Source organism: Scyliorhinus canicula, chromosome 1 (assembly GCF_902713615.1).
Source record: "Scyliorhinus canicula chromosome 1, sScyCan1.1, whole genome shotgun sequence".
NCBI lineage: Eukaryota > Metazoa > Chordata > Chondrichthyes > Carcharhiniformes > Scyliorhinidae > Scyliorhinus > Scyliorhinus canicula.
This window is the reverse complement of record NC_052146.1, coordinates 183,577,727-183,597,805: the sequence shown is the minus strand read 5'-3', so window position 1 is coordinate 183,597,805 and position 20,079 is coordinate 183,577,727. Positions and strand designations below refer to the sequence as shown.

Sequence of the window (20,079 nt, the reverse complement as noted above, 5' to 3'; positions counted from 1 at the left end):
TCCTTTTTGTTTAATATTAGTTGGGAGGTTAAGATGTTGAGGTTTTTTGTCAGGGTTAAATTGAAGTTGGTGCCATCCTGAAAAGGTGTTTAGTGGATAGCCTGCAGATTTCCATAAGTTAATAGATTTTTGGATGTCAACCTGGTACCTCCCATTTTCACATGTATATGCTCCAGAACGGGTCACCACAGAGCGAGGGACACTTTGATAGATGTACCATTCTGCTGTTTCTGAAGCATTAAAGGGAATAGTTAGAAAGGGAATACCCTCCCCTGAGTTAGTAGGGGTTGCAATGCATACCCAACAATTAGAAATGTTAAAGTTTTCAGCATATATCTTAGCTGTGTAAAGGAATGTGTTCTTATTCATTTCTGATACAACATTCACAAAGTCAATCAAATAACTGAAAATTAAAATTGCGGCAAACATTTTACTTGTACGCGCGCTTCACGTGCGATGCGTGAATCCAACTTTTCTTTCCTTTTAACTTAACAGCGGATTGGGTGGTGAGAAGGATTACGAAAGGACCTTCCCACTTTGATCCCAAAGGTTCCTTTTGCAGCTTTTTGACGTACACTTCTTCACCGGGCACCAGGTCGTGTCCACCATCCGGAGGATCACCCCACGCAGCTAACACCTGTTGAGAAGCAGAGCTAACAGCATTTGTTAGATTTTTCAGTAAGACAGCAAAGCATCACTCATTAAATGACAGTCTGCTTTCCTCAAGTCAATAGTTCCTGGCAGAGACATTGGTCTGCCTGTGATGATTTCAAAAGGGCTCAGGCCTGTTGTTCTATTTGGTGTTGCTCTAATGCTGCATAATACTATTGGCAAAGCTTGGACCCAATTCATGCCTTCCTGGCTGTATTTAGACAGTCTTTCTTTCAAAGTTCGATTCATACGTTCCACTTGTCCTGATGATTGTGGATGATAAGGACAGTGTAAATTCCAGTTAATGTTTAGTAGTTTACAGACTTCCCTACAAACAGCTCCTGTAAAGTGGGTTCCATTGTCTGAGTCAATGCTAGCTGGTACTCCCCATCTGGGAATAAAGTCTTTGCATAGCACTTTGGCTGTATGGGCAGCTGTCCCTCTTCTAGCTGGAGCAGCTTCCACCCATCTGGAGAATTTATCCACTATTACAAGGATGTCATTGTACTGTTGACATTTAGGAAGAGTGATGTAATCTACTTGTAAGTCCTGGAATGGACCTGCAGGAGCAGGAGCTCTTAATTGAGGCATTGATGTTATAGGACCCAAGTTATTCTTTTGACAGGTTACACATCTGTTTGTTACCAATTGTGCATGTTTTTTGAATCCTTTACCACACCAACTTCTATGGAATCGATCCATCATTTGTTGAGGTGATATGTGTCCCCATGAATGAATTTGTTGAGCTAAGAAGGGCATTAGTGATTGTGGTGCGACTGGTTTACAAGTTTGAACTTCTCTCCAAATTTCATCATCATACGGTTGAATACCTGATTCTAACCATTTCCATTTTTCTTCCTTTGTACAATCATTCTGCATTTCACGTAAATCATGTAATAAGGTGGTTACTCCCAATTTGTAAATGTGACTGGATTCCTGATGCCAATGAGAGGCACAAAGGGAGGCAGCTTCCCTTGCTGCTTGGTCCGCAAGAGCATTTCCTCTTGCTTCCATAGTGTCCTCATGAGTATGGGCTTTACATTTTAGAACTGATACTTCTTTGGGCAAGGTCATAGCTTCTAGAAGATCTCATACTTCCTTTCCATTTCGGATAGGTGTACCTGCTGTTGTGAGAAATCCTCTTTTTCTCCACAGTTGGCCAAAATCATGTGCTACTCCAAGATCATATCTGGAGTCAGTATAGATGTTAGCAGTTTTATCTCTTGCCACATGACATGCTTCTGTAAGTGCCTTTAATTCGGCCTGCTGAGCTGATGTAGCTGGGGGCAAACTTCCTTCAGCTAATACTTCGTATGGGCTTGTGACTGCCCACCCAGCTTTCCTGATACCCTTGTCAATAAAAGAGGAACCATCTGTGAATAGGATTAAATCTGGGTTCTGTAGTGGCTCTTCTTCTACTAAGCGTACTTCTTCCATTTCCTCTATTATTTTCACACAGTCATGCACTTCTCTCTCTCCCTTCCCTTGTTCCTCGGGAAGCGGGAGCAAGGACGATGGGTTTACAGGATTGGCTTTGTGAAAATATAGGTTGGGAGCTTCCAAAACTGCTGTCCATCTAGTCCATCTAGCTGATGTAACTTGTGACACTCTGTTCATGGATAGTAGAGAATGGACTGAATGTGGACATTTAATGATTAACTTTTGGTCTAGAACAAGTCCAGATGTAATCATTATAGCTCGACATGTAGCTTCCATGGCTCGTAAGCAACTGCCAAATGCTAGTGCCACATTGTCAAGTTTAAGGGAATAGTACCCAACTGGTCTTAACTGATCACCATGTTCTTGAGCTAGTACTGCAGTCATGTAACCATCTCTTTCATGAACAAACATGGTAAAAGGTTTTCCGTTGTTTGGAATACCTAAGGCTGGCGCTGAACACAGGACCTTTTCAAATTCAGAAATGATTGTTTTTGTTCAGAATTGAGTTTAACTCGATCTTTTGATTTTCTGTTTCCTTTTAGAAGATCATTCAATGGATGGCATAACTGAGTATAAGAATCAATCCAATTTCTGTTAAAATTACAGAGTCCCAAGAAAGATCTGACTTCCTGTACAGTTGAGGGTTCTTTAGCTGCTTTGATGGCAGCTGTTCTGTTCTGAGTAAGTTCCCTTTTGCCTTTGGAAATTTTCTGTCCCAAGTAAACAACTTCTTCCTGGGTAATTTGTGCTTTTGCAAAGCTAGCTTTGTGACCATTTGCACTGAGGTGGTTCAAGACCACCCGTAAGTCCTTTTCATGGTCATCTTTATTGATGGGGGCTAACAGAACATCATCTACATACTGAATAATGGTTGAAGGCAGATCAGGCAGTTCCCTGATGTGATTCTGCAGAGCCATGTGGTAAACAGTTGGGCTATTGTGAAAACCTTGCGGTAGTCTAGTCCATGTGTACTGTTGCTGATTAACTGTAAAAGCAAACCATGGTTGTACTTGTTTAGCTAATGGTACTGACCAGAAGCCATTTGCCATATCAATGACTGAAAACCACTGAAGGTCAGGAGTTAAAGAGTTAAAAATTGTAGACGGATCTGCCACCAAAGGAGCTTTTCTGACAATGAATTGATTTGCCTTTCTGTAGTCAATAGTAAGGCGCCATGTACCATTAGCCTTTTTCACAGGCCATACAGGGCTGTTTGATGAACTGTGAATACGCACTAAAATATCCCTTTCTTCAAGTTGTTTTATTATAGGTAGAATACCTTGAATTGACGTTTTGCTAATGGGGTATTGTTTGGTACAAGGTGGAGCTGATCCCATGAAAGTAACTGGTTCCATTTTCAAAAGACCACAATCATTTTTGTCAATCGCCCAAATTGGATGATGTTGTATTTCATCTTTTTTTATGTGTCTAATGGGCCAGGTAATTTTCCCATTATTGAAATTGAGTGAAGAATTTAGTTGTGATAAGATGTCCATACCTAGAAGTGCTTGTGTTACCGGACCTACCCATATTGACGCTATCAGTTGATGTGGTCCAAATTCTAAGAGCAGTGGTATAGTCTTCCGAAGAGGGACAGAGTCTCCTCCTGCAGCCAAAGCTTCAATTTTCTCTGAAGTCAGGGGAAAGAAAGCAGCATTCTGTTCAGTAACACAGGTAAGTTCAGCTCCAGTATCAAATAGAAAATCGATATCAATACCTTCCACTCTTAATGAAATATATAATCCATCATTTTTCTGCTGCAAAAGTGCATGTAGAGAGAAATGGAGAGAATCATCAAGAGTGGGGTCTAGTAGTTTTTTGAATTATCACACAGAGAACGTCTTTGAGCTGGAGGACAGCTGTTTAACATTTCATTCATAGCATTGTTATCATCGTGTAGAATCCTACGTGGGTACGGTTCGTCCCCATGTGGGTAAGATTTCTCCCTACATGGGTAAGGTTCCTCCCTACGTGGGTAAGGTTCCTCCCTACGTGGGTAAGGTTCCTCCCTACGTGGGTAAGGTTCCTCCCTACGTGGATAAGGTTCCTCCCCACATGGATAAGGTTGGGAGGTTTTAGAATCCCTGTACGTAAGTCTGGGTCTGTCTTGTTGGAACGTTACCCTAGGTGCATCTTGTTTGTGCGCATTACGTGGTTGACCACGAGGTGGAAATGTATTGTAGTGAAAATTGTCTACCTCATTATCATCTCTCGAATCCATCCGTGGTTTAAGATAGCATTTTGCCATCCAGTGTCCTACTTTACCGCAGTAAAGACATTGTGGTATATTTTCCTTACGTGATTTTAATGGAGCCAGGGTACATGTTTGCCCTGAATTTTGTGGTGGTGCTTTAGTCACTGCTGATGAGCTTGTCCGATTGCGTAAACCGCGATCTATCTGAATGCACCGGTCAACTATGTCTCGGTATGTGCCAGTTTTGGCCCAAGATGGTAAAACCAAATTCAAGGCATCAGAAACCTCAGGTTTAACACCGGCTACAAAAGCCGTTTTTAATGGATTTAAATTGCTTGCATCCCATGCGTCAGTTTCGTCTGTAAGTGTCATTCCCGAATATTCCATCCAAGTCTGTAAAAATCTGTCCTCAAAATCCTGAATATCTTCATTACTTTTTTGAATGCAAGATGTGATCTTAGACCAATCGGTCCTCGGGGGGCGATATGTTAATAGCCAATCCCTGATTGCTAGCCAACCAGCGTCTAAATTTTGCAAATCGTCTCCAAGGGCAAATTCCACCTCAGTTCTAAGGGTTGAAATTACGCGAGTACCGAGCATGATAGTCAGAACTTGTACTCCATCAAATGGGTGGAGACTGTAAATGGATTTTAATCTGTTAATTCCATTCCATGTGGACATACCACCCTTTTTAGGATGTGGGAGATTTTTGGACCATTCGTCAATTTGTGCAGGCTCTGCTGGTTCCTGAGTCCATTGATGATCAAATATGTTTCTAGAGATAGTTTCACCTTCTTCCTCTATTTTTTTGCTTCCAACTCTAACCCGTTTGCGTTTTAAAGGGGCTAGTTGAATTAATTTAGTATTACGCTTTGTAGGAACACTATCTTCGTCTGATTCATTTGGCAGAGGAATTAATTTATTCTTGACAATTGATCTCGGCTGTGCATTTGCCAATTGTGCCACTAGGTGGGCTGCTTGTTGAGTTTGTGTTACTTCAGCTGCTGTTTGAATCCAGTCTTTTAGGACCTTGCCCCTTTCAGTCGCAGTGTTTAAATCTTTTTTTAAAAACATATCTTTCTTCGATTAACTTGCAATTATCATATTCAATTCGCTCAGTTTTTGATTGCAACCTTTGGTATCTTGACTCTACTTCAAAAATTTGATCTTGTAATTCTGCTGTTTGAATAGATAACTGCTGGAGTTTAGAAGTTTTGTTTTGCAATTCTGTTCCAATTTCATCATAATGTTCAAGTTTAGATTCTGCATCTTGCAATTCTCTTTCTAAAACACATTTTTGTTCCATTACCTTGTACTTTTCAAGTTCAATTCTCTCAGTTTTTGATTGCAACTTTTGGTATTTTGACTCCACTTCAAAAATTTGATTTTGTAATTCTGCTATTTGAGAAGATAACTGCTGGAGTTTAGAAGTTTTGTTTTGCAATTCTGTTCCAATTTCATCATAATGTTCAAGTTTTGCTTTTGTATCTTGCAATTCTTTTTCTAAAACACATTTTTCTTCAATTAACTTGGAATTTTCAAGTTCAGTTTGATCAATTTTTGATTGCAACTGTTTGTATTTTGACTCTACTTCAAAAATTTGATCTTGGAACTCTATTTGAACAGATAACTGCTGGAGTTTAGAAGTTTTGTTTTGCAATTCTGTTCTAAGTTCATCGTCCTGTTCAAATTTGGATTTTACATCTCGCAATTCTCTTTCTAAAACAGTTTTCTTCAATTAACTTGTACTTTTCAAGTTCAATTTGCTCAGTTTTTGCTTGCAGCTTTTGGTTTTTTGATTCCACTTCAAAAATTTGATTTTGGAATTCTGCTAATAGAACAGATAACTGTTGGAATTTGGCATCATCCTGTTCAAAACTGAATTCTGCATCTCGCAATTCTTTTTCTAAAACACATTTTTCTTCAATTAACTTGTACTTTTCAAGTTCAATTTGCTCAGTTTTTGATTGCAGCTGTTGGTTTTGTGATTCCACTTCAGCAATTTGATTTTGTACTTCTGCTATTTGAACAGGCAACTGCTCCAGCAGAGATTTTGTTTTCCAAATCAGTTCTAATTTCATCGTCAGATTCAATTTTTGCTTTTGCATCTTGCAATTCTTCAACATCTGCAATTAGTTGGTCTTTAGTGGTCCTATACTCATGATCAGTTTTATTTTTAGTAATTATCTCTTGCTGTCTGCGTAATTGTCCCATAATTGCCAGGGACCATTTAACACGTTCTGCACTGTGCAATCGTGTGCTTTTTCCCCATGCTCTCTTGATATTATCAAAGGACCACTGTCCTCTGCGGATATTATACTTTGATTCAATTTTTCTTGAGGTTTCACATAGGTCAAATTGTTTACGAAAGAAAGACCCAAAATCCCCCAACATATCTTCAATGGAAACATCTGGTATCCCAGTTCCTCCTTTTACCGTCGTAGGGAGTAAATTTCTGCCTTCTAAAGGGTCTGAATCTATACTTTCATCTGGATCAGCCATAAATTCAACCTTTCACTTAACTTTTTGTGTGTAGGTACGTTAGTCTCAACAACCAGCAGCTGATTGATTTAATACAGTCTATAAAAATGTCCTTTTCAGGGGTCGAAGCACTGATTGATGCGGCTTTAAGACTTTTAATGGGTGAAAAAGATATTTCTTACCCCAGACTAGCCGTGGATTCCGACTGTCTTCCGATCTCTTCCGATTATTCCCGAAGCTTCCGTCGTCGCCTGGTCCTCCTCCGATTTCTCACAAAGCTTTCCGAACCTCTCCGAAGGTCGAATCAGAACTCCTCCCCCGCTGCCTGACTACGCCAAGTGTTGTATCTTAGGATTTTGAAGTTTTATTCTCATTACGGTTGCCGGTTGTTGTTGAGACATTGTTGAAACTCAGTAGAAATTCAAGTTAAAAACTTGTCAGGTGCAAATAAGAATTGTTTTATTTGAAGTTCATTGGTTACAACTTGAAAATGATTTAAAAGGTAGTTTGTAGACAATTTGATTTTCTTCAAAGAATCACAGGAATTATCTTCTGAGATAATAGCCTGAACACAACTTTAAAAGTCAAAGGCTGAAATCAAAGTATGAAAATGAAATAGGAATACAGAACTCTTTTCTAATTCTCTTCCTTTACTTTCTCTCTCTCTCTCGCTTTCTGTCTTGTTCTCTTTGTCTCTTTTCTGTCTCTTTCTCTCTGTCTTTCTGTCTTTCTAAAATGGTGGCCAAATCATCCATGGATATACTCTTTCATATCTGTCTTAAGCGATCCGATTACACCCCAATATAATCCTAATTGGTTTAAGCTATATTCAAAACACATTTGATTTGATAACAAGCCGTCCATCCTCACGATGCAACGCCACTTCCAATTGTTGCTTATCTGCAACAATTAAGACGTTATGTCATCTCATCATACTATAATTTAAACTGTTTTTTGACACAGTCTAAAATGTTTCGGCTTGCATACGTTATGGAATGTGGTTCAGGCTGTTATCACAAGTGGCCTGAAATCAGAACAATGGAGCCTTTAATTATTCCACCTTACAGCCCATGGGATTTAGCCCCTGTCCTTGAAAGAATGTGATGTTTTTATCAGTGGTTCTGTTTTTCCCAAACACATGTCTGAGTTTGGAAGTTGTATGTTTCTTTCATTTTAAAACTGGGATTTAACTTACCTATATTAAGTGTATTTAAAATACCTGACTTCTACAGGTATATATATTATTTTCTCTCTTTTTACACTCTCTCCCATCCAAAGTAAGCCCACTTGAGAGGGGTTGCATAAAAGGGGGGGGGAAATAAATAAATAAATAAATAAAATTCTGTGGTGAAGGAAAGAAGGGAAGAGAGGGGGAAAAAAGGGAAGAGACAATAAAAATAAAAATAGGGTGCGGAAAAGGGGGAGAAAAAAACACCAGAAGGGAGCCAAGGGAGAGGGAGAGGGGGAACCAGAAGCAGACGGGACAAGGGGCAAGCCAGCTCAGGCGAGCCAATCAGCGCACAAAGCAGCGGAACGGATTTATCGCCGCATCAAAAAGAGCTGGACAGACAGGTGCCCTCTCCCCTGGGGCTAGAGGGGGGCTGGAATTGGAAGGCAGCCGTTACCGAGGTGGTGAGGGAGCAGCTGCAGGCAATCAAGGCAGAGGTGAAAGCAGACGCGGAAATCGCAGTACAGGCAGCAGTGGCCAGGACCATGTCAGGGGTGCAGCAGGCTCTGACCAGTTTGGGGGAGAAACTGGCAGCCGAGGAGGCGACCATTAAGGAGCTGGAGAAAGCAGCGACCGACATGTGCGACCGGGTCACGGCCCTGGAGAGGGAAGTGGCGAGACTGGGTGCAACACAGGGGAGCCTGAAGGGCAGGGTAGATGACCAGGAAAACTGCTCGAGAAGGCAAAATGTAAGGATAGTGGGCCTGCCAGAGGGGAGCGAGGGTAGAAACCCCACAGCATACGTGGCTGAGATGCTGGGCAACTTAGTGGGGAGGGACACTTTCCCCAACCCACTGGAAATGGACAGAGCACATTGGTCGCTGCGCCCGAAGCCCAAGGCAGGGGAACAACTGAGAGCAGTCATAGCCAAACTGCACCGGTACCGGGATAGGGAGACAATCCTGCGCTGGGCCAGGGAAAATAGAGCCTGCAAATGGGAAGGGCACGCCATCCGAATCTATGAGGATCTTGGAGCAGATATAACTAAGAGACGGGCTGAGTTCAACAGAGCGAAAGCAGCTTTCCACAGGAGCAGAGTGCGTTTTGGTATGCTGTACCCAGCGAAACTCTGGGTCACATACCAAAACAGGGAATATTTCTTTACAGCCCCCGCTGAGGCGAATAGGTTCGTCGAGGAGCACAGGCTGGAAAACAACCAGCGGGGGTAGGGACGAGGGGCCCCTGGCAAGGGGCAACGACACGCCGACGGGGGGGGGGGGAGAGGGGCGAGGCAATGCAACCCCCCCCCCCACCCCGGCAGGAACACCCTGAACAAAAAACAAACCACTGCCCAAGGGACCGCTCCAGGTGGGAGGCCAGGCCCCAGCACGAGGGAACGAGAGTATTGGAGAAGGGAGAGCAGGCGAGAGGGGTGCAGGGTAGGATGGGGGAAGAGCGGGCAGAAAACCGTAGAGGCCAGGCAGGGGAGAAGCGAGACAACAACCCCCGAGAGGGGAGCCACCGTACTAGCAGGAAAGCTAGCGCCGGGGGCACGCAACAAAGCAAGGCCGCAGCGCACCCCCAACAGGGGGGAAGGCGCCAGGCAGGGGAGGGGGGGGGACACCCGTCAAAGTCGGGAGAGCAAACGGGGACAGGAATAGGGGATAGAGGGGCAAAGGAGGTATACAGGGGGGCACACAGGGAGCGAGACACCGGGGAGGGGAAATGCAGGGACGAAGGGACAAAAGAGGCCAGAAAAGGAACAGGGCTACAAAGTGCCACAACAAAGGGCTCGAAACAAGGAACCGCTGCAAGCACCCACCCAGTACGGTCTGTGGGCGAAGGGGGCCCCCAGAGTGCAGGGGACTACCCGCGTGGCGTACACACAGTGGACGGCCATGGCGGGTGCCCCCGGGACAAGGGGAAACCCTGGAGCGCAGAGACCCGACCGCATGGGGAGAGCAGTGATTGCAGCCATCCTGGCGGCCCCCTAACAAAGGGAAACCCCGGAGGGCAGGGGCGCATCCACCAGATAAATATGGTTAATCCCACAGGAACGGGGGGGCAGAAGCCCCCCACCAGGATAATCACCTGGAACGTAAGGGGACTTAACGGCCCAGTGAAGAGATCCAGAGTCCTCACCCACCTCAGAAACATAAGGGCCGACATAGTCTTCCTCCAAGAGACGCACCTGAGGGAGCAGGACCAACTGCGGGTAAGAAAGGCCTGGGTGGGATAAACCTACCATTCCTGCTATGGGACAAGGGCCATGGGGGGTGGCGATCCTGATTGGCAAGAGGACAATGTTTAGGGCGACAAAGACGGTTACAGACCCAGGGGGGCGGTATGTCATGGTCAGCGGGGCCCTGGATGCGGCGCCGGTAGTTCTAGTCAAGGTGTACGCGCCCAACTGGGACGACACGAGTTTCATCAAAAAGACCATGGCAGAAATCCCGGACATAACGACGCATTGACTAATCATGGGGGGGGACTTCAACTGTGTACAGGATCCAAAGACGGACAGATCAAACCCCAAAACGGGGAAAACCTCAAGCATGGCAAGGGAACTCGGTCACTTTATGGAGCAGATGGGAGCAGTGGACCCCTGGAGGTTCGCCCACCTGGGGGAGAAAGAATTCTCCGTCTTCTCCCCAGTACACAATGTGTACACCAGAATTGACTTCTTTGTGGTGGGGAAAACGGTGCTTCCAGGGATAGACAAAGTGGAATACTCTGCAATTGTGATATCAGATCATGCTCCACACTACATGGACGTGCGGCTAGAGACGGGAAGGGCCCAGCGCCCCACATGGAGGTTGGACGGTGCCTTACTAGCGGACAAGGCCTTCAGCGAAAGGATAGCGCGGGCCATAGCAGAGTACACAGAGAACAACCAAAATGGGGAGGTCTCACCCTCCACGCTCTGGGAAGCGCTTAAGGCTGTACTAAGAGGGGAAATCATTGCCTTCAAAGCGCAAAGAGATAGGGAGGAAAGGGTGGCTAGGCAGAAGCTGGTCGACTCCATACTGGAGGTAGACCGTAAATACTCCAAGGCCCCGACCGTAGAGCTCCTGGCGGAGAGGAAAGAACTACAAAGGAACTTTGACCTGCTCTCCACCAGGAGAGTGGGTGGGGGGGGTGGGGGGGGGGGGGGGGGGGGGGGGTGGGGGATTGTGGGGGGTGGATGTGGGGTGGTGGGGGGGGTTTGGGTGTGGGGGGTGGGGTGGGGGGGGGGGGGGTTTGGGGGGTGGGGGGTGCAGCACTAAAGGGGCTGCTGTTCAAACAAGCCCCACACAAATTCCGCTACCCGGGGATCCAAATAGCCCATGACTGGAAAGGGATCCACAAATGGAACCTCACCAGCCTGACGGAGGAAGTAAAAAAGGACCTGCAAAGATGGAACACACTCCCACTCTCCCTCGCGGGGAGAGTCCAGACGATCAAAATGAACGTACTGCCCAGGTTCCTCTTCCTGTTTAGATCCATTCCGATCTACATCCCCAAGGCCTTTTTCAAAGTGCTGGACAAACTTATCATGGCGTTCGTATGGAGGGGGAATGGGAGGGTGGGGGGGAGGGGGGTAAAAATGCTAGGATCCCAAAGAAGGTCCAACAAAAAACAAAATCCAGGGGTGGGTCTAGCCCTCCCGAACCTACAATTCTACCACTGGGCGGCAACAGCCGAGCGAGTAAAGGGATGGAGCCAGAGGCCGAGTGGGTACGTGCGGAGGAGGCCTCCTGCATGGGGACCTCCCTCCGGGCCCTCGCCATGGCAGCACTCCCATCCCCACCCAAAAAACACTCCAGCAGCCCAGTGGTGACAGCCACCCTCCAATCCTGGAACCAACTGCGGCAGCAATTTGGCCTGACCAAAATGTCGGACAAGGGTGGGGACTCTGGAGCGAAGCACTACATAGGGTCAACTCCACCTCCACGTGCGCAAGATTCAGCCTGACGCAACTAAAAATGGTACATAGAGCCCACTTAACAAGAATCCGTATGAGTAGGTTCTTCCCGGAGGTGGAGGACAGATGTGAACGGTGCCAAAGACGCCCGGCCAACCACGCCCACATGTTCTGGTCTTGCCCAGACTTGTGGAGTACTGGACAGCCTTCTTCGAGGCTATGTCCAAAGTGGTGAGGGTGGAGCCATGCCCGATAGTGGCGGTCTTCGGGGTTTCAGACCAGCCAGATCTATTCCTGGGGAGGAGGGCGGACGCCCTTGCCTTTGCCTCCCTGATCGCCTGCCGTAGAATCCTGTTTGGCTGGCGGTCAGCAGTACCACCCAGAGCTGCAGACTGGCTGTCCGACCTCTCGGAATCTCTCCAAATGGAGAAAATCTAATTCGCCATCCGAGGGTCAGACGATGGCTTCTACAGAACGTGGGAGCCATTCATGCAATTGTTCCGGAACCTGTTTGTGGCCAACGTACAAGAGGAAGAATAGTCGGGTGGCCAAGAACCAGGGGAAAATGGATGGGAATCGGGGGAAGGTAGCCGTGGGGGGAGAGTTACGGGTTCGGTATGGGGGTTTGTTCGCATGGTTTTATGCTTATTTCTTTTTCTTGTTAATTTATTGTTTTTGTATTGGGGGGAGGGGTTACTGTTTTTCTCTGTTGTGATAAAATTTGTTGTTGAAAACTTGGATAAAAATTATTCCAAAAAAAAAAGGAAGGACAAAGCCGCAAGCGACAGTCTGATGGCAAGCTAAGGCCCAAAACCAAATTGTAAATAAATGCCTATAAACATGTGCCTCGGCCATATTGGGGAATGTAAAATATGTATGCCGGTTAAAGGGGGCGGCCACAGTTGTTATTATGAAGATGCTTACCTGTAAATATACATGTTCATTTTTGCGTGTTTTTTTTCTAATAATTTGTAATTTGTTGGATATAAAATATGAAAACTCAATAAAAAACATTTCCAAAAAAAGAAAAGCACACTTCCATTGCTACTCTCTGCCTTCTATGACCTTGCCAGTTCTGTATCCATCTTGCCGGCTCACACCTGATCACGTGTGACTTCACCTTTTGTACCAGTCTCCCATGAGGGACCTTGTCAAAGGCCTTACTGAAGTCCATATAGACAACATCCACTGCCCTACCTGCATCAATCATCTTTGTGAACTCTTTGAAAAACTCTATCAGTTAGTGAGGCAGGATCTCCCCTTCACAAAACCGTGCTGCCTCTCACTAATACGTCCATTTGCTTCTAAATGGGAGTAGATCCTGTCTTGAAGAATTCGCTCCAGTAATTTCCCTACCACTGATGTAAGGCTCACCGGCCTGTAGTTCCCTGGATTATCCTTGCTACCCTTCTTAAACAAAGGAACAACATTGGCTATTCTCCAGTCCTCCGGGACATCACCTGAAGACAGTGAGGATCCAAAGATTTTTGTCAAGGCCTCAGCAATTTCCTCTCTAGTCTCCTTCAGTATTCTGGGGTAGATCCCATCAGGCCCTGGGGACTTATCTATCTTAATATTTTTCAAGACACCCAACACGTCGTCTTTTTGGATCTAAATGTGACCCAGGCTATCTACACACCCTTCTCCAGACTCAACATCCACCGATTCCTTTGGTGAATACTGATGCAAAGTATTCATTTAGTACCTCGCCCATTTCCTCTGGCTCTATATATAGATTCCCTTGCCTATCCTTCAGTGGGCCAACCCTTTCCCTGTCTACCCTCTTGCTTTTTATGTACGTGTAAAAAGCCATGGGATTTTCCTTAACCTTATTTGCCAATGACTTTTCATGACCCCTTCTAGCCCTCCTGACTACTTGCTTAAGTTCCTTCCTACTTTCCTTATATTCCACACAAGCTTCGTTTGTTCCAGCCTTCTAGCCCTGACAAAAGCCTCCTTTTTCTTTTTGATGAGGCCTACAATATCTCTCGTTCTCCAAGGTTCCCGAAATTTGCTGTATTTATTCTTCTTCCGCACAGGAACATGCCGGTCCTGAATTCCTTTCAACTGACATTTCAAAGCCTCCCACATGTCAGATGTTGATTTACCCTCAAATATCCGCCCCCAATCTAGGTTCTTCAGTTCCCGCCTAATATTGTTATAATTAGCCTTCCCCCAATTTAGCACATTCACCCTAGGACCACTCTTACCTTGTCCACCAGCACTTTAAAACTTACTGAATTGTGGTCACTGTTCCCGAAATGCTCCCCTACTGAAACTTCTACCAACTGGTCAGGCTCATTCCCCAATACCAGGTCCAGTACAGCCCCTTCCCTAGTTGGACTGTCTACATATTGTTTTAAGAAGCCCTCCTGGATGCTCCTTACAAACTCTGCCCCGTCTAAGCCCCTAGCACTAAGTGAGTCCCAGTCAATATTGGGGAAGTTGAAGTCTCCCATCACAACAACCCTGTTGTCTTTACTCGTTTCCAAAATCTGTCTACCTATCTGCTCCTCTATCTCCTGCTGGCTGTTGGGAGGCCTGTAGTAAACCCCCAACATTGTGACTGCACCCTTCTTATTCCTGATCTCTACCCATATAGCCTTGCGGCCCTCTGAGGTGTCCTCCAGTAGTACAGCTGTGATATTCTCCCTAACCAGTAGCGCAACTCCGCCACCCCTTTTACATCCCCCTCTATCCCGCCTGAAACATCTAAATCCTGGAACGTTTAGCTGCCAATCCTCTCCTTCCGTCAACCAGGTCTCTGTAATGGCAACAACATCATAGTTCCAAGTACTAATCCAAGCTCTAAGTTCATCTGCCTTACCTGTAATACTTGCATTAAAACATATGCACTTCAGGCCACCAGATCCGCTGTTTTCAGCAACATCTCCCTGTCTGCTCTTCCTCAGAGCCATACTGGCCCTATTCCCTACTTCTCCCTCAATGCTTTCACCTTCTGACCTATTGCTCTGGTACCCACCCCCCTGCCCTACTAGATCGGGAAGGATCTAAATAGGAAGAGGAACTTGGGCAGTACGTTTATCTTCATCTGCACTATCCTGCCAGGGAGAGTGGGAGTGTGCTCCATCTCTGTCGGTCCTTTTTTTACTTCATCCGTCAGGCTGTTCAGGTTCCACTTGTGGATCCCTGTCCAGTCATGAGTGATTTGGATCCCCAAGGTAATGGAATTTGTGTTGGGCCTGTTTGCAAGACAACCCCTCCAGATCTGTCCCTCCCCCTTGCGAGTTCACCAGGAAGATCTCGCTTTTGCTCAGGTCAGTTTGTAGCCATAGAAGGCTCCAAACTCTTTCAAGAGTGCCATGATTCCTTCCATGCTGTTCCATGGGTCTGAGATGTAGAAGAGAAGGTCATCCGCTAGAGCCTCTGTGCTCTCAGCCTCCTCTCCGGATCCCTTTCCAGTTCTTTGCCGCCCTAAGCCGATCGCCAGTGGTTTGATCACCTAGGCGAACAGCAGCGGGTATAACAGGCATCCCTGCCTTGTGCAACTGGGAGTACTTAGCTGTTGGGATTTGTCCGTACGCTCGCTGTATGAGGTACTTCCATTTGACTCTGTCGAAGGCCTTTTCTGTATCCAGGGAGATGATCACCTAGGGTGTTCTCTCCCCGGATGGGGTCATGATCATGTTCAGCAAGTGCCTGATGTTATAGCTGTCGATTCTTAACAAAGGTCTTCTGCTACCACCTCTGGTATGCAGTCCTCTGGCCTTTTGGCTAGGATCTTGGCCAGTATCTTCGCGTATGCGTTTAGCAATGAGATGGGTCTGTAGAAACCACTTTCATCTGGGTCTTTGTCTTTCTCAGGTATCAGAAATATTGCTGCTTGTGCCATCCCTCACCAGTGAGCCTGTGAACATCTCCCGCAGGTGCGTGGCCAGTGCTGTCGCAAAGTTTTGTCGATGTCCACCGGGAAACCGTCCGGTCCAGGTGCCTAACCCGCCAGCATGGAGCTAATACTCTCCACGACCACTCCCAGTTCTCATGGTACTTCCATGCCCCATCTCCTATCCTCCCCCACAACTGGCATGTCTAGTCCATCAAGGAGCTGCTTCATTCTCAAGTCCCCTACTGTGGGTTGGGAGGTGTACAGCCCCCCGGTAGACAGTCTTGAATGCCTCGTTGACCTTATCCGGATCCGCTAATCAGTTGCCTTTATTGGCCCTAATCTGGGCTATTTCTCTCATTGCTGCCTGCTTTCTCAGCTACTGAGGCATCAGGCGACTGGCTTTGTCTCCGTGTTCGTACAGGGTTCCCCGTATCTAGCGGAGTTGGTGCATTGCTTTCCTCGTGGAGAGCAGGTCAAAGCTTATCTGTACCTTTTTCCGCTCCGCCAAGAGCTCTACGGTCATGATCAGGAAGTGGGTAGTGGGGGAGGGGTCGGTATGGGAATGGGAGGAGGCAGCCTCATGTAAGGACATGAGTTTGGATGCACTTTTAATGGCACGTCTGCCGTTCTCGCCGGCTCAGTACTCCACAAGCCCAGTAGTGGTGACAGCCCTGAGGGCTTGGGGACAGTGGAGACAGCACAGGGGGTTAGAGGGTGGGTCAGCGTGGGCACCGATATGTGACAACCACCGGTTCGCTCCGGAGGGGGGGGGGGGGGGGGGGGGGGGCTAGATGGGGGTTTCCGGAGGTGGCAGCATGCGGGGTTTGAGACATTTAGAGATCTGTTTATTGATGAGGGTTTCCCTAGCCTGGAGGAGGAGTTTGAGTTGCCATGGGGGGAATGCGGTCCGGTATCTGCAGGTGAGGGATTTCGTGCGGAGGCAGGTTTTGACCTTCCCGCACCTGCTGCCCCAGCGGCTACTGGATAAGGTGGTGCCGAGAACAGGAGTAGGAGAGGGGAAGGCCTGAGAAATCTATAATTAACTGATGGAATGGGAGGGGGCCCATAAGGGGAGGTGAAGAGAAAGTGAGAAGAGGAACTGGGTGGTGGAGTTGGAGGCCTGATTATGGGAGGAGTTCCTGAGGAGAGTTAATGCGTCGTCGTCGTGCCCCAGGCTCAGCCTGATACAGTTTAAGGTGGTCCACAGGGCGCACATGACTGTAGCCCGGATGAGCAGGTACTTTGAGGAAGTGGAGGATAAGTGTGGGCGCTGTGCGGGTGTCTGGCTAATCATATCCATATGTTTTGGGCGAGGCCGAGGGGTTTCTTTCAGGGATTTTCTGACGTCATGTCAGAGGTCTTACAAATGAGGGTGTTGTTGAGTCCAACAGTGGCGATCTTCGGTGTGTCGGAAGACCTGGGAGCCCAGGGGGTGAAAGAGGCCGACGTCCTGGCCTTTGCTTCCCTGGTGGCCCGGAGATGGATCCTTTTAGGGTGGAGGGACGCGGAGCCCCCGAAGTCGGGGTTGCAGGTTAGTAACATGGCGGGGTTTCTCAGACTCGAGAAAATTAAATTCGCTTTGAGAGGATCATTACTGCAGGGGTTTGCTCGGAGGTGGCAGCCATTCATCGAGAAGAATTAAGCTGTCAGCGGCGGGGTCGGGGGAAGGGGAAGCATGAGAGAGATGAGAAAGGACAGGAGTTGGGGAAGGTGGCACTGTTTGTGTAAGCCATGTTGGCTGGGGTTTTGTGCGCGGGGGGTTGTTTGTTATATTGTTGCATTTTTCTTGTTTCTTTTTGTTGAAAATTTGACGGGTAAAATTGTTAAAATTATAAATTCCTCAATAAAATATTTTCTAAAAAAAAAGATTTCTATGGTCGGGGCCTCGGAGTATGAAAAATGAAATGAAAATCGCTTATTGTCACGAGTAGGCTTCAATGAAGTTACTGCGAAAAGCCCCTAGTCGCCACATTCCGGCGCCTGTCCGGGGAGGCTGGTACGGGAGTATCACCGGTCTACCTCCAGTATGGTGTTGACTAGGTGTTGCCTAGCCACCCTCTCTTCTCTATCTCTTCTTGCTTTGTAAACTATAATTTCACCCCTGATCGCAGCCTTCAGCGCCTCCCAGAACTTAGAACATAGAACGATACAGCGCAGTACAGGCCCTTCGGCCCTCGATGTTGCACCGACATGGAAAAAAAAACTAAAGGCCATCTAACCTACACTATGCCCTTATCATCCATATGCTTATCCAATAAACTTTTAAATGCCCTCAATGTTGGCGAGTTCACTACTGTTGCAGGTAGGGCATTCCACGGCCTCACCACTCTTTGCGTAAAAAACCCACCTCTGACCTCTGTCCTATATCTATTACCCCTCAATTTAAGGCTATGTCCCCTCGTGCTAGCCACCTCCATCCGCGGGAGAAGGCTCTCGCTGTCCACCCTATCTAACCCTCTGATCATTTTGTATGCCTCTATTAAGTCACCTCTTAACCTTCTTCTCTCTAACGAAAACAACCTCAAGTCCATCAGCCTTTCCTCATAAGATTTTCCCTCCATACCAGGCAACATCCTGGTAAATCTCCTCTGCACCCGTTCCAAGGCTTCCACGTCCTTCCTATAATGAGGCGACCAGAACTGTACGCAATACTCCAAATGCGGCCGTACTAGAGTTTTGTACAACTGCAACATGACCTCATGGCTCCGGAACTCAATCCCTCTACCAATAAAGGCCAACACACCATAGGCCTTCTTCACAACCCTATCAACCTGGGTGGCAACTTTCAGGGATCTATGTACATGGACACCGAGATCCCTCTGCTCATCCACACTACCAAGAATTTTACCATTAGCCAAATATTCCGCATTCCTGTTATTCTTTCCAAAGTGAATCACCTCACACTTCTTCACATTAAACTCCATTTGCCACCTCTCAGCCCAGCTCTGCAGCTTATCTATGTCACTCTGTAACCTGCAACATCCTTCCACACTGTCTACAACTCCACCGACTTTAGTGTCGTCTGCAAATTTACTCACCCATCCTTCTGCGCCCTCCTCTAGGTCATTTATAAAAATGACAAACAGCAACGGCCCCAGAACAGATCCTTGTGGTACGCCACTCGTAACTGAACTCCATTCTGAACATTTCCCATCAACTACCACTCTCTGTCTTCTTTCAACTAGCCAATTTCTGATCCACATCTCTAAATCACCCTCAATCCCCAGCCTCCGTATTTTCTGCAATAGCCGACCGTGGGGCACCTTATCAAACGCTTTACTGAAATCCATATACACCACATCAACTGCTCTACCCTCGTCTACCTGTTCAGTCACCTTCTCAAAGAACTCGATAAGGTTTGTGAGGCATGACCTACCCTTCACAAAACCATGCTGACTATCCCTAATCATATTATTCCTATCTAGATGATTATAAATCGTATCTTTTATAATCCTCTCCAAGACCTTACCCACCACAGACGTTAGGCTCACCGGCCTATAGTTACCGGGGTTATCTCTACTCCCCTTCTTGAACAAAGGGACCACATTTGCTATCCTCCAGTCCTCTGGCACTATTCCTGTAGCCAATGATGACCTAAAAATCAAAGCCAAAGGCTCAGCAATCTCTTCCCTGGCTTCCCAGAGAATCCTAGGATAAATCCCATCCGGCCCCGGGGACTTATCTATTTTCACCTTGTCCAGAATTGCCAACACTTCTTCCCTACGCACCTCAATGCCATCTATTCTAATAGCCTGGGTCTCAGCATTCTCCTCCACAATATTATCTTTTTCTTGAGTGAATACTGACGAAAAGTATTCATTTAGTATCTCGCTTATCTCCTCAGCCTCCACACACAACTTCCCACCACTGTCCTTGACTGGCCCTACTCTTACCCTAGTCATTCTTTTATTCCTGACATACCTATAGAAAGCTTTTGGGTTTTCCTTGATCCTACCTGCCAAAGACTTCTCATGTCCCCTCCTTGCTCGTCTCAGCTCTCTCTTTAGATCCTTGGAGGGTGAGTCCTCCCCATTCTGGATGTTAGTAACACGCTCGCCTATGGCCTATGATGTTTTCTCACAGAAGGCCTTGCCAGCCAGGAGGGCCGTGTCCAACTTACAGGGGGGTGTTTAGCATGGCCCGTCTCCAACTTCACATCCATATATTGTGGAGCGTGGTTGAAGATTAGAATTGCGGAGTATTCCACTCTTACTACCCCTGGAAGCACCTCTTTTCCCACTAAAAAGAAGTCGATCCATAAATAAATATTATGCTCTTGGGTTCACTCCTTCTCCCCTGGGTGGGTGAACCGTCATGGGTCTGTTGTCCCCATTTGCTCCATGAACAAGCTGAGTTCTTTCACCACGTTGAAGGTCTTTTCAGTTTTCGGCCTG

At 46.7% G+C, this 20,079-nt stretch overlaps 1 protein-coding gene across 2 annotated transcripts; it reads right to left on the bottom strand.

Annotated features, from left to right (window-relative positions):
* Positions 1-411: 411 nt before the first annotated feature.
* On the bottom strand, positions 412-7,088 carry LOC119969995. Of its 2 annotated transcripts, none has more exons than XR_005461512.1 (2): positions 6,949-7,088; positions 412-637 (listed from the first exon to the last, which is right to left on the bottom strand). XR_005461512.1 is itself a non-coding variant. In XM_038803963.1 (2 exons), exon 1 carries the CDS (start codon positions 5,357-5,359, stop codon positions 3,899-3,901), a length of 1,461 nt encoding a protein of 486 aa, XP_038659891.1. In that variant the 5' UTR covers positions 5,360-5,374; the 3' UTR covers positions 418-637; positions 3,618-3,898. The 2 variants fall into 2 exon arrangements, 1 of the variants encoding a protein (XP_038659891.1); XM_038803963.1 differs by lacking the exon at positions 6,949-7,088 and adding an exon at positions 3,618-5,374 and having other exon boundaries at positions 418-637.
* Positions 7,089-20,079: the final 12,991 nt, after the last annotated feature.

What these genes read in the sequence shown, in the direction of transcription:
- LOC119969995 (XM_038803963.1), bottom strand. Translation starts at nt 5,359, where the DNA reads ATGTTTTTAAAAAAAGATTTAAACACTGCGACTGAAAGGGGCAAGGTC.